Here is a 14,307-nt window from a genome sequence, read left to right as displayed (position 1 = left end):
AATTTGCTGTCCCCTCAAAATAACACATCACACAGCCATTAATGTCTAAACTGCTGGCAACTAAAGTGAGGACATTGCAGCAAAGTGTCATTTCTTCAGCGTCGTCACATGAAAAGATATGATCAGATATTTACAAAAATGTGAGGGGTGGACTCACTTTTGTACGAGACGCGCAGAGTAAATAAATGTGTTAAAAATTAGGGTGGTAAATTTCAACAATGAAACACCAGGATGGACGATGACCTTGATAAGCTACGTAATTAACAGCGCAGGAAGAAGAGAAGTTGAGGCAGGTGCAAAGCAAGTACATTTACAAATAATAATAATGTCCGTGGGGATTAAAACATGCTTTCACATGGTATTTATGTGCAGGGGGTTTGGTCGTCATCCCCCAAGAATTTTTTCCAGTACAGAAATATGCAATTCCACATAATTTTGGAACACTGTTATTACCACCACTGTGAATGACAAGTAGGAAAATCTAGAGCAGATCTGAATAAACTACACCCTAAAAGCTAAACTTGCTAAATAAGTCTACTGGATTTGAATTATAACCATTAGATCTGTGTGATTAGTTTTGTTGCTCTCCACAATGATTTTAAATTCATGGCGCAGCACCAAGCAGTTTTGAGCGTCATCGCCTTATAATGGCAGGAAAACACCGTTAACATGACCTCAGAATTATTACAGAGAGGATTATTCATGTTTGCCTTTTGTGTCTAAATTTACTGCTTTATACATTTGTAGAAATTAACATAAAAAACAGGCAACATGAGAACCACCTCTCTTCTGTATAATTACAAGCATTTCATGTGTACATTAAAACCCAAAAGAATAATCTGCTCATTAGCTTAAAAGGACCAGTTTACCTAATTAGCTTTAACGTTACTAACCTCAGCTCCTCCGTGGTCACCAACATCCTTTCTTATAATTTAACTATCGAGATGTGCAGTACAGGACTGAGCTGTAACCCGACAACTTAATGTTAATCTTATCCATCGCTCTAGTAATTAATGATAACAACTTTGGCTATAATGCTGTAAAATAATTCTCAACAAGGAAAAAAACATTCCAAAGCGCCTCGGGAGCATTTCAATGAGCATTAGTGTTACATGGATGTTGAAAATTTAAGACCCTTGTTAAATTATTTAAGACCTAGAACACAAACTTCACAATTTGGTCATATTGCGATTATTGTGGACAATATTGTCATTATAAGGGAACAAATGGTACCGAGTCTACTTGCTTGATTGTCAAGGTAAATGTTTTTCTCTACTTGGACAAAGTTAAATAACCAATATGTATAACAATAACTTTAGTAAAACAGAACAAGGGGTGCGTGATGTTTTACGGAGGAGACGACTAAAAGGAGCAAATACTGGCACACTGGATCTAAATCTACATCTGTCCACTGCACAGGCTCTATCCACAACCTGGAGGAGGAACTAGTATACATGACTGTATTAGCATAATATTATAACATTAAAGGAGACCTATTATACTGCATTTCCAGCCCTATATTGTAGTTCTGTGACTCCTCTATGGCAGCTTTGCTTGATTCAAAGTCTTATACTGGTTCTTCATGCAGGCCTTCATTTCAGCCTCTGTCTGAAACAAGCTGTAGATGCTCCTGTCTCTTTAAGGCCCCCCCTCCAAATCCCACTGTCTTCTGATTGGCCGTTGTTTTACGTGTTTACCAGGTTGCTGCAGAAATAGGGCTGTTAGTAGAAAAACTGTTTAAAACAGAGCATTCAGAGAACAGGGAGATATCTGAGGTTTTGGCTCAATGGGATTTCTTTTAAATACTTTGACACTATTTGAAGCTTTGGCCGTGTTTAACGTGAACATCTGACATTGTAACATTATAGTAATGACAGAAAATATGAAAAAGCATAATAGGTCCCCTTTAAATATAGAGTATAATGTTCAGTTAATTGTATACATTTAGAATAATATTACTATATTCATTATAATTTCATTTAATAGTTTACTATTTTACCACTAGTTGAATATTAAATCCAGTTACAGCTGATTCATTTCTGTGGGTTGTTTTTATTTATTTAATCCTTCTGCAAGCAAGATGATCTATATTGGTCTCTAATTTGTTAATGCAAAAGTATTAACTTGTCAATAATCATATTGTTCAACATTTAATGATTTGCTGTAGTACGATAAACTTTTCATAATGTCCCGCCCCGTCCAGGCTGTGATTGGTCGGTTGACGAGAAGTGACTTACATCAGCTTTATAGATTTAGGAAAAGTTGAAAATCAAAAGGCAGTAATACAGCTAACGTTAACTGGCCAGCGATCCAAAGCCAAATCTTCTTTATCTTATCCCTGTTTTCTTCTGTCGTGCCGCTTTAGCTGCCAACGACACGTAACGTTGCTGTAACTGTCTCTGTCACAGAGCAACAGGTGTTGTGCCGAATTCTTCCTGCCTGCTGAGAGTTGCATGCACCTCGCGGCTGATAACGCTCATTTATGCTGACAAGAGAGATGGATGCAAATCTCTGCAGGTAGCCTACAACATCTCTTCTGGCGAAATCTGCATCCACCTCTTAAAGTCCTTTTCAGACACTTTGCTGTGCTCATTGATCAAACGCGGTTATCACCACATATTTTAGCTGATTCTCAATGAATGTGTGTAACGAAATATTAACAACTCTAAACGTTCAAAAAAAAAAAAAAAGGTTATATAGGCCACTTCGAATCATTTGTCACCATTGATGAATCCCATGAAGGATAGTATAGCGTTTAAAAGCAGTAGCTGAGTTTTGCATGCAATTCTCGGCAGCCATGCAAAACTCGGCATAACTTTTTCTGCTTAAATCGCACACTTTTTGCAGTTATTTAATCGCACATGACCACATCGCGACTGCAATTAGGTTAATCGTGCAGCCCTAAATGTTGATTTTGAAATTTTTGACTCTGACCAACGTTCAAAAAGCAGCTTCATTTTTTACCATTTGCGTATCTTTTGACACTGTGGAGCCGAGTAAATATTTTACCACAAAACTAAACTAAACGGTTTCTCCCGTGTGAATTTTAGAGTGTCGTCTTAGATTTCCCTTTTCTGTGAATCTTTTACCACAAACTGAGCAGCTAAATGGTTTCTCCCCTGTGTGGACTTTAGCGTGTAGTCTCAGAGTTCCCTTTTGTGCAAATCTTTTACCACAAACTGAGCAGCTAAATGGTTTCTCCCCTGTGTGGACTTTAGCGTGTAGTCTCAGAGTTCCCTTTTCTGTGAATCCTTTACCACAAACTGAGCAGCTAAATGGTCTCTCCCCTGTGTGGACTGCAAAGTGTGGTCCAAGATTTCCCTTTCGTGCGAATCTTTTACCACAAACTGAGCAGCTAAATGGTTTCTCCCCTGTGTGGACTGTAGAGTGTCGTCGAAGATTTCCCTTTTCTGTGAATCTTTTACCACAAACTGAGCAGCTAAATGGTTTCTCCCCTGTGTGGACTGTAGAGTGTCGTCTCAGAGTTCCCTTGTCTTTGCATCTTTTACCACAAACTGAGCAGCTAAATGGTTTCTCCCCTGTGTGGACTGTAGTGTGTCGTTGCAGATTTCCCTTTTCTGTGAATCTTTTACCACAAACTGAGCAACTAAATGGTTTCACTCCTGTTTGGGTTCCATTGTGGTTCTGCAGATGATCCTTGTGGCCAAATCTTGCAGCACATTCAGAGGAGCTAACTGAGGTTTCTCCAGTGTTACATTCCTGATCACTTACAGGTACTTCATTGTTTTGCAGAGGGTTTAAACCTGGCTGAGGTTCCCTGGTCTCCTCCCAATCACAACTATCATCAGTCTCAGGTTCAGAGCAGAGTGAAGTCTGGTCATGAGTATCTGCTTGTAAAGGACTATCTGGATTAAAGTTCCTGGCTGGTTCTGGCCCTCCACAGTCCTCTCCATCAGTTTCTGTTTTCAAATGGTCTACATCTCTCTTCTCTTCAGTTTGGCTTTGATGAAGCTGTGAGGACTGAGGTTTCTCTTCATCATCTTCTTCACTCTTCACAGGGACAGGAGTGAATGAGAACTTGGTGATATCAGCCTCCTCCAGCTCTGGAAGCTGCTCTCCCTCCTGACTGTTCCAGAGCTCCTCCTGTTCCTCTTTAATGTGCGACGGCTCTGGTGGGTCCTCCTGGTCCAGCCTGGGGCTCCACTGTTGCTGCTGCTCAGGGGGAACCTCTTCTTTACTCACCAACAGCTGCTGGACGTCTGTGGAGAATAATGAAAAACATGTTCTATGTCCCTCAAAAAAACTGCGCTCAGCAGCCTCCCAGTAAACACGGCAGGAACAGGACCGAACACAGAGACCAACAGGGAATATAGTACTGAGGTGATTTACAGAGTTTCTTGATGAACAGATACATTTACTTTTTGCTAAACCCATTAATTACGGAGACCATGGTGGCCTAATTTGTCTCCGCCATAGTCTGAACCAAAAATATTTTTACACCTCAAAATAACGTTTCAGACCTCCAACGTTGTGTTTGTGGGAGCTGCTCCGCACTGCTGTAAGCTCACACGCTCACACACTTTGGCATCTGACTTCAGACAACCACCTTTCATTTGAAGTAACTACAGTAACCTTAACGGTCTGTTTCTGTCACTTTTTTCCCCCCACCACTAGTGACAACGTCCGTTTTTCAAAATAAGGTGTCTATACAGTTTGGAATTCATATTAATTGGATTATATCATATTCACAGAAAGTATAAAACATATTACATGTGTCCATTAAAAGTAAAAACAACAATAAAATGTTAGGAAAATTACTTGTTCTATTTTCTATTCTTTGATTTGGGGTTGCTGGAAAAATATTAAATACATTTGTTGACTTTTGTTGCTGTTTCATCACCATTTACAGCGATACAATGCGTTTATGATCAAATAGATTACAAGAGCACAACATTGTTTACAAGAGTGCAGAGTTATTTAGAGATAGCCTCTTAATTTTGCACCAAATTAATGCATTTAACTATTTGCACGCATTTAACTATTTGCACGCCTCTGGAGCAACGAGGGGTTAAGTGTCTTACTCAGGGACACAATGGTGGGTGGGTCACAGTGGGGGACTGAACCCGGGTCTCTCACTCCAAAGACAGGCGTCTTATCCACTGCACCATCACCGCACCAACAGCACATACCTTAACGGGAAAATTAAATCTAAAAAGGTATCTTCTTCTTCTTTAAAATGTTATAAGGACAAAATTAATCAGTTGTGTTGTTGTTTAAATGAATCATTAGGCTATATATGATTAATAAATTTGTGTTATTTTTCTCTTTTAAACCAATGACTTGCAAAATAGTCTTAAAAACCAACAGGAAAATGAATCGTGCAAAACATAAAAACATTTAAACAGGGATTTTGATTGTATGGGAATGGAAGATCAGAAACGCATCGTTGACACTCTCTTGGCTTCATTTGCCTTTTTGGCTTCAAAGTAATCCAAAAGTAACTCAAAGTAATCAGGTTACATTACTTTTATTTTGTGGTACTTGGATGACGTTACTCATTACATTTTTTAACAATTAGTACCTGATAACATTTTGAAGTAATCCTCCCAACCCTGGCTGTTGTTACCGTAAAGCTCAGATTATGGGTACAATAATCTTTCAGTGGCAGCAGGTTTGCAGCAGTTTGCAGTGAGAATACATTTTAAACAAATGAAAAACACAGTTTGGACAATTCCAGCTAGCGAGCTAAGCTAACTTCAGTTAGCATTCGTGGCTAACAGGAGATGAAAGGTGAAACCAAAGTTTCCACTTTAACACGTTTATCCCACTGACTGTATAAAAGAAGGTTTATCCAAACATACAGGCTCTAGTTCACTCCGGGAACACACGAACACGTTAGCGTGCTGACACAGGAAGTAAAAGCGCTTCCGGTACCACGTCTTCTTTTAGAGTTTAGCTGGCGGTTGGCAAACCAACTTAAGGTGCATTTACCGCCACCTACCGGACTGCAGTGTGGTCGTCGAGAATAGTCAGAGGGAATTATTCACCTATGCACACCTATACCTATGGTATAAATATGCTCATATTAAATACGGTAAAACAACCCCGTGTTTTTGAGAAACCTCATAACTTGATTTTTAACACTTTTAGATACATCTCCTAAGAGATTAACTAAAGTAAGCGCTTTCCCTTCCTTATGGAGGACTGATGTTAAACAATTACGCTCCTCCATGTAATTACTGCACTCTATTAGGACATGCTCAGCTGTTTCTGGCTGACCGCAATAATCACAGGCTCCTGTCTGATGTTTCCCTATACGGAACAAAGATCAATTGAGACCTGAATAGCCAATCCTCAAATGTGTCAGCACTGCCATCCCTAGACCTACCCCCTCCCACATTTCTTTGCACGCAGTAAAGATGTCTGCAACGCAGCTTGACTGTCTGAGGCAACTACAGCTCTGTTTATGCCTCCAATGTAATTCATATGCACCCAATTAAGAGCTAAAGCAATGGCAGTGAGTTCAACAGTATACACTGCAAGATCATCAGAAGTTCTTCTTTTTTGTTATGTTATATTGTGGAATACTCACTGCCGCTCCTGTTCTGCCATTGTTGGGATCTTTAGACCCATCAGTATACAGTACAAGGTGCTCCTCAAAATAATTTTGAACAACAAGCCATTCTGGGGTACCCCTACTTTTCTTTTTCAGTGCCAGTTGTAGCTGCAAGTCCACTACTGGCATAACAAACAACCATGGAGGTATAGATGAACATGGCACAGTCGAACTGAACTTAAACTGTGTCAGGTCTACATTCTGAGCTTTAATACCCCCAATCCACAGTAGACAAGACTCCTGATGTTCCCAACAATCCTGCAAAATAGCTTTTGCTGGGTGAACACAGCTATGACCCTGGAAATTGACCCAGTACGCACACATTAGCTTAACTCTCCTTAACCGTATTGGAAGTTCTTCAGACTCAACCTGCAATGCAGCAACAGGAGACGATGTAAAAGCTCCGCAACAAATACGCAACCCTTGTGACTGTTCTCTTCATCAAATGACTTTCAGCAGCTCCCATATAGGCTAAACAGCTATAATCAAGGGAAGACCTCATGAGAGCCTGGTAAATCCTCAACAACGCTCCTCTCGCAGCTCCCCAGTCCTGACCAGACAAACACGTCAACAAATTACCCTGTAACTTTGTTACATTTGTTTTGAACATACTCTATGTGCCGCTTCCAGCTAAGTTTCTCGTCAAATATAACTCCCAAAAACTTCACAGCACTCACTTGTTCCAGCTTTTGCTCGTAAAGTTTTAATATGATGTCTTTATGTCTTTAAAAAATCCAGTACCCAATTAGAAAGCTTACCTCCAATACCAAGCTTCTCAAGCTTCATCAACAATCCCTCCTTCCATCACATATTGAAAGCTTTCTCTGTATCAAAAAAGGCAGCCACCACTATTTCTTTGTTTGTTTGGGCTTTTCTCACTTCTGACTCCAAACATAGAATTGCGTCGTATTTCTTGCCCTACGAAAACCACTTTGAAAAGGGAAGAAGTTTTTACTTTCCATATAATAGGTCAGCCTATCTGTTACTATTCTCTCCATCGTTTTTTCCTAACTGCGAGGTAAGCGCAATGGGCCTGTAATTAGAAGGATCAGTTGCACTCTTACCAGGCTTCAGCACTGGCACTATGACTGCCTGTTTCCACCATGAATCCTTCCTGTTTCCCAAACCAAATTGAAAAGCTTCAGGACAGCATTTAGAGACCTGTCACTTAAATGTCCAAGCACAGAGTAGCAAATACCATCCTTGCCAGGCGTAGATTGCTTCACATTACAGACGGCTTTCTTTAATTCAAAAAGTGAAAAAGGCATATCAAGGTCCCGACTTCAGACTCTCTTCTGAACACTAACTCCTGGATTTTCAGCTAAAGCCTCCTCTCTACGGCACTTGGCAGTGTCTGACAAGTTCTCAGAACTGTGCACTTTAACTAAAGTCTCCACCAACAACTCTGCTTTTTCATTATTACTAACCTGCCCATTACAAAACAAAACAGGCATAGAATAATTCCTTTTTATACCATTCATTTTCCTAATAACTCCCCAGACATCTGACAGCTTAGTTTCTCTCCCAATAGTATTACAATACTCCCCCCAGCAAGCCCTTTTAGCAGCTCTAACAGTCCTTCTAACAACAGCCTGCGCTCTCTTTTACTGGACTAAAGCCTCAAGTGTATGATTCTTCCTTATCTGCTCAAATGCCTTACTTCTCTCTTTAATTGCAGCACTACACTGCTCACTCCACCATGGTATGGACTTTTTAAGTCCTCTTCCACCAGACTTTGGAACTGAGACCTCAGCTGCCTGCAGAATAGCAGACACAAGTTCAGAGTTAAGTAATTCCACATCATTCAAACACCTTTCATCTAATTCACCACACTGCCTATCAGCTAAAACTTGAAATAATTCCCAGTTGGCTTTATCTAACCTCCATCTTGGTACCTGCACTTCATCTTCTTTAGTTACATCAGTTCCAACTGTTGTAATTATGGGAAAGTGATCACTACCCATAGGTGAGTCACTTAACACCTCCCAGGATGTAATACCTGCCACTCCACTCCATACAAATGTTAAATCCAAAGAACTCTCTGTGTTTCTACAACAGTCATATCTTGTACCTCTACCATCATTAACGCAAACAAGCGAATTCAATTCAACAAACTCCTCAATAATCACAACATTTGCACCTGTATTCAGGCTTCCCCATAATACATTATGAGAATTAAAATCACCGCACCACACTACCTTTCCTTGAATCTGTCCACTCAGACCTGAGTTTAGAAATTAATGGCTGTGTGATGTGTTATTTTGAGGGGACAGCAAATTTACACTGTAGCACTCACTACTTTACATTGTAGCAAAGTGTCATTTCTTCAGCGTTGACACATGAAAAGATAAAACATTTACTAAAATGTGAGTGTACTCACTTTTGTCCGATACTGTACTACATCCACTCCAGCAAATTAATTAATGGCTGTGTGATGTGTTATTTTGGGACAGCAAATTTACACTGTTATACAAGCTGTACACTCACTATTTTACACTGTAGCAAAGTGTAATTTCTTCAGCGTCGTCACATGAAAAGATAAAATCAAAGGTTTACATAAATGTGAGGAGTGTACTCACTTTTGATACTGTACTACATGCCACTCCAGCAAACAGCAGATTAGGATGAATCAGATTTTTACATTTTCCATAACAATGGTACCACAAGAGAGCAACTGGAAATTCTACAGTATCTTAATTGCAGCATTATTAATGCCCTAACACTTTGGATGCCATAATACACACCATGTTTGGAGGAGAACTGGCACTGCACATCACCCTAAAAACTTATTCCCATTTTCCCTGTGTCATTTCACATTATTACACATAACTTTATTTCTGAACTTCTTTGTTTTGGTTTCTTTGTATATATGGATTACTTGGGTTGTTACCAACATCTGGTGAAAATTTCATGAGACAACATGTTGCAAACAAATGTGGGCGGGTGGGTATGGGGGTCCTAACCCCAGAAAATTGTGTTTTCCAGTAAATAAATATATATAATTTCGTGTAATTGTGGACCATTATTATTTTCCATATCTATACAAGAAGTTGGAAAAGCTAGAGCAGATTATAAATAAACAACAACCAAAAAGCTAAACTTGCTAAAGAAGTCTTCTGGGGAGGAGCTATAACCATTAGATCTGGGAAAAGCCAACTTGTTAGTTTTGATGCTCTCCACAATTATTTTACATTCATGGCACAGCCCCCGAGCTGTTTCGGGCCTTACTGCCATATAGCAGGAACAACCCTGTAGATATAATGTCAGAATCATTTTAAATAGGTTTATTCATGTTTGCCTTTTGTGTCTAAATTTACAACTTTTGACATTTATTAGTAGAAAGTATTATAAAAAATAGGCAACGTGTGAACCTCCCTTCTGTATAATTACCAAACATTTCAACTGTACTTTGAAATCCTAAAGAAACGTCTCCTCATTAGCATAAAATGACTAATTTGCATCATTCATTTGCTTAACTAACATCAGCTGCTCCATGGTCACCACCGTCCTTTCCTAACTAACAAGTTTTTCAGACTCATCTGAAAAGTAAATTATTATCTAACTATCAGGATGTGCAGTATGTATCCAGGACAGAGCCGTACACCAGTTTAGCCTAAGCTTTTACCTGATGCTCTCAACACTGGAGGCGAAGGTAGTAAAGAAATGTAGATAATTAATGTTACTTCCAGGCCACGGGTAGCCAGTGGAGGTCACTGAGTAATGGAGTGACATGACTCCTTTGGGGCTGATCAAAAACTAGACATGCTGCTGAGTTCTGAACCATTTATAGACCCACTAGGAGGGCATTGCAGTAGTCGAGTTGAGACATAATCCTGTCCTGTACCAGATCTTGGGTGGCATACTGTGTAAGGTAGGGCCTTATTTTTCTTATGTTGCATAGAGCAAACGGGCAACATGGTCTGAAAAGGACGTCTAGCGGGAAGGATACGTAGAGTTGCGTATCGTCTGCATAGCAGTGGTACGAGAAGGCATGTGAGCGAATGATCGGCCCCAGTGAGGTGGTGTCAATTGAGAAGAGAAGGGGCCCTAGCACTGAGCCCTGGGGCTCCCCTGTGGAGAGGCAGTGGGAGGAAGATAACTGTCCTTGCCAGAAAACATTGTAAGAACGCCCAGAGAGGTTGGATTCAAACCACAGGAGAGCTCTGCCCGAGATGCCCATTGCTAAGAGTGCGGATAGCAACATCCTGTGATTGAAAGGCAGCTGATAAGTCAAGCAGGATAAGAACTGAGGACTGGGCTGCAGCGTTAGCTGACCTTAGGGCTTCTGTTACACATAGAACAGCAGTTTCAATAGAGTGGCCAACCTTAAAACCAGACTGATGTGGATCTTGGAGGTCAATCCGTGAGAGGAATCCTGAGACTTGTTTGAAGACTTGGGACAGGTAAACTAACATTGCAGAAAAGCATGTGGAATATATTGTGATTTTGTGCTTAAATTAGAGACAGGCACTGTTTGCTTCGTAACGTTCAATTTAGATATATTGTCATTTTCCCAGAGACTCAGGTACACAGCGTCTTCAGTCTACAGCTTATTGACCCACATATTGGCAACATTTATGAAATATAACAAAAGAGGACAACAACATAGAGGAAGACCCATTCACTACAGTAACTTACTTGGGAAGTTGGCGATATCAGCCTCCTCCAGCTCTGGAAGCTGCTCTCCCTCCTGACTGGTCGTGAGTTCCTCCTGTTCTTCTTTAATGTGCGACGGCTCTGGTGGGTCCTCCTGGTCCAGCCTGGGGCTCCACTGCTGCTGCTCAGGTGGAACCTCTTCTTTACTCACCAACAGCTGCTGGACGTCTGTGGAGAATAAGAAAAAACATGTTTTATGTCCCTCAAAAAAAAAAATCAGCAGCCTCCCAGTGAACACAGCAGGAACAGGACCGAACACAGAGATCAACAGGGAATATAGTATCGAGGTGATTTACAGAGTTTCTTGATGAACAGATACATTTACTTTTTGCTAAACCCACTGTTTTCGATTAATTAACAAGACCGTGGTGGCCCACCACAGTCTAATTTGCTCCGGCATAGGCTGAACCAAAAATATTTTTACACCTCAAAATAACGTTTCAGACCTCTAACGTTGCGTTTGTGGGAGCTGCTCCGCACTGCTGTAAGCTCACACGCTCACACACTTTGGCATCCGACTTCAGACAACCGCCTTTCTTTTAAAGTAACTACAGTAACCTTAACAGTCTGTTTCTGTCACTCGTTTTTGAGAAGGAGATTAAGCTAGCTGCAAATAAATTTGGAGTGCACACATATGATAGCCTTTATGGTAACTGTAACGGACCAGCTCGAGCTGAAAGACAGGTTAGCAACTCCTGCCATATTCTCTCTTTACAAAGACCAGTGTTACAGTATGAGAGTCCAACCGGAAGAGAGGCTGTGAAGTCTTCATGTTACGTGACAGACAAACTGCATACAACATAATTTATGAAACTGGGTCGGACTTGATGAATTTAGCGCGAGGATACACATGTGACAACATCCGTTATTCAAAATAAGGTGTCTATACAGTATGGAACTAATTAATTGGATAAAATCATATTCACAGAAAGTATAAAACATATGACATGTGTTCATTAAAAGTAAAGAGGGTCCGAGGTCCACCCACCATAGTCTCTTAAAATCCTGTGGGAAACACTGTAAACCACTAACTGTATCTGTAGCTAGTTAGCTTGGTTAGCCGTGCTGCTAGCTGCCCTTTGTTAGATGAGTCAGTCCCGGATGTGCAAAGAGTCAAATCCGGCAAGAAAACCACCTCAGTCCTGTATTCCCTGTTGTCAAAATTGGCCTCTGTCGGTTTCGGAGGCCAAGTTCGGTTCCGGTTCGGCCGCAGAGTTTACTCACTGAGAGCTGAACCAGTCCGCGCAGTCTGCCTGACAGGCTGGGGGCAGAACGCATATTCAGTGCTATTGGATACTGAAAACCCCAATCAATATCTGCAACAAGTCCCTCCCTGTCTTTGTGCTTTTAAATACAGCAAAAGCATTACATTTATTCATTTCGCTTTTATCCAAAGCGACTTACAATTGCTATGCATGTCAGAGGTCGCACGCCTCTGGAGCAACTCAGGAACACAATGGTGGGTGTCTCACAGTGGGAATCGAACCCAGGTCTCCCAAACCAAAGGCAAGCATCTTATCTCTGCACTTTTATATTCACACATTCTACGCACTGAGCAATGTTTTCGCTTCACGTGAAGCTGCTACAACTCCATCCTAGGGGAAACACTGAGACCACGGATGGGCCAGATACTGCCATAGTGGTGACATAGTGCAAAGCATAAAAACATTTAAACAGGGATTTTGATTTCATGGGAATGATTTTGTACACATTTCTCTAAAAATACACTGAGCAGAAACGCATAGTTGACACTCTCTTGGCTTCATTTGCCTTTATGGCTTCAAAGTAATCCAAAAGTAATCAGGTTACATTACTTTTATTTTGTGGTACTTGGATGATGTTACTGATTACATTTTTTAACAATTAGTACCTGATAACATTTTGAAGTAATCCTCCCAACCCTGGCTGTCGTTACCGTAAAACTCAGATTATGGGCACAATAATCTTTCAGTGGCAGCAGGTTTGCAGCAGTCTGCAGTGAGAATAAGCAGTAAAGAGGACAAACCTGCTCTGTGTAACCGGACTTCAGGCTGGAAAACAGCGTCCAGTAGTTTCCTGTGTCTCTGGTTCTCCTCTTTGGAACGACAGAGTTCCTCCTCGTACTCTGATATCGTTCTTTCAAACAGCCCAAATATCTCTTCAGCAGCCGCAGTTAGTCGCTGGTTGATAAAACCTCTCAGCATCTGGGCTTTAGACATTTTAAACAAATGAAAAACACAGTTTGGACTCAGAGTTCCTCCAACCAGCGCTGTGTGGCCGAGTTCCGTCTATTTCCAGCTAGCAAGCTAAGCTAACTTCAGTTAGCATTCGTGGCTAACAGGAGATGAGTCTGAGGCGAAACCAAAGTTTCCACTTTAACACGTTTATCCCACTGACTGTATAAAAGAAGGTTTATCCAAACATACAGGCTCTAGTTCACTAAGGGAACACACGAACACGTTAGCGTGTTGACAAAGGAAGTTAAAGCGCTTCCGGTACCACGTCTTCTTCTTCTTCTTCTTCTTCTTCTTTAATGGCGGATTAAACAACTTTTAAGTGCATACCGTCCCCTGCTGTACTGGAGTCTGTAACATCATATCACTCAGCTATCAACCTCAATAAGGAGCTCTCATATTCTGTTCACCAACCCAGTGTCTCTAAGAAATTTAAACAATGCCTTCCTGGTGATTCTTACACCCTTTTCTTCTCCTTCTGTTCCCAACACCCCCATCAGATTCCATTCCCGCCCTGCTTCCTGAACCCTATCTTGAAATATCTGTCTTTCCAACTCAAATAATGTGCAGTGCAAAATGACATGTTCAACATTTTCTTTAACCCCACAGTTTTCACACTTTTCACTATTCCTTTTCCCCTATAAAAACAAGGTGCCATTCAGTTCTGTGTGATCTACTCTTAGTCTGGTCATAATAATTTCCTCCCGCCTGCTCCTTTCGCTATAATTTATATTACTGACAGACTTTTGTATTTTATAGTAACTCCTTCCTTTCCTGTCTTCCTCCCACCATTTCTGCCATATTTCAGTACCTTTCTTCTTAATGGCTGTTTTTCCTTCTCCTTTTCCTAGAGGTATTTGA

The 14,307-nt window shown here is 40.8% G+C and overlaps 2 protein-coding genes across 3 annotated transcripts in view; both read right to left on the bottom strand.

Moving 5' to 3' along the window:
• LOC119907525 overlaps positions 1-13,686 on the bottom strand; it is a 33,222-nt gene extending 19,536 nt beyond the window's left edge. The window contains exon 1 of the mRNA XM_038725288.1: positions 13,432-13,686. The gene's annotated coding sequence lies outside the window, so the exon portion shown is untranslated. The remainder of the gene's footprint in view (positions 1-13,431) is intronic.
• LOC119907529 (gastrula zinc finger protein XlCGF57.1-like) lies at positions 335-13,425 on the bottom strand. 2 transcript variants are annotated; one of them, XM_038725296.1, is made up of 3 exons: positions 13,239-13,425; positions 11,216-11,401; positions 335-4,220 (listed from the first exon to the last, which is right to left on the bottom strand). In XM_038725296.1, exons 1-3 carry the CDS (start codon positions 13,414-13,416, stop codon positions 3,022-3,024), a joined length of 1,563 nt encoding a protein of 520 aa, XP_038581224.1. In that variant the 5' UTR covers positions 13,417-13,425; the 3' UTR covers positions 335-3,021. The 2 variants fall into 2 exon arrangements, with proteins under 2 accessions (XP_038581224.1, XP_038581225.1); XM_038725297.1 differs by lacking the exon at positions 11,216-11,401.
• Positions 13,687-14,307: the final 621 nt, after the last annotated feature.

This window comes from Micropterus salmoides, unplaced genomic scaffold (assembly GCF_014851395.1).
Source record: "Micropterus salmoides isolate LMB-PRFRI ecotype aquatic unplaced genomic scaffold, ASM1485139v1 Ms_hic_scaffold_17, whole genome shotgun sequence".
Lineage (NCBI taxonomy): Eukaryota > Metazoa > Chordata > Actinopteri > Centrarchiformes > Centrarchidae > Micropterus > Micropterus salmoides.
Note: the sequence above shows the minus strand (reverse complement) of the source record. Positions and strands in the feature narration are given on the sequence as shown.

Bases quoted from the DNA above. Each gene is read 5' to 3' on its own strand.
- LOC119907529 (XM_038725296.1), bottom strand. From the start codon at position 13,416: ATGCTGAGAGGTTTTATCAACCAGCGACTAACTGCGGCTGCTGAAGAG. The intron at 11,402-13,238 runs GTTTGTCCTCTT...TATTCTCCACAG, and splicing joins AGTCCGGTTACACAGAGCAG to ACGTCCAGCAGCTGTTGGTG. The intron at 4,221-11,215 runs GTAAGTTACTGT...TATTCTCCACAG, and splicing joins TGATATCGCCAACTTCCCAA to ACGTCCAGCAGCTGTTGGTG.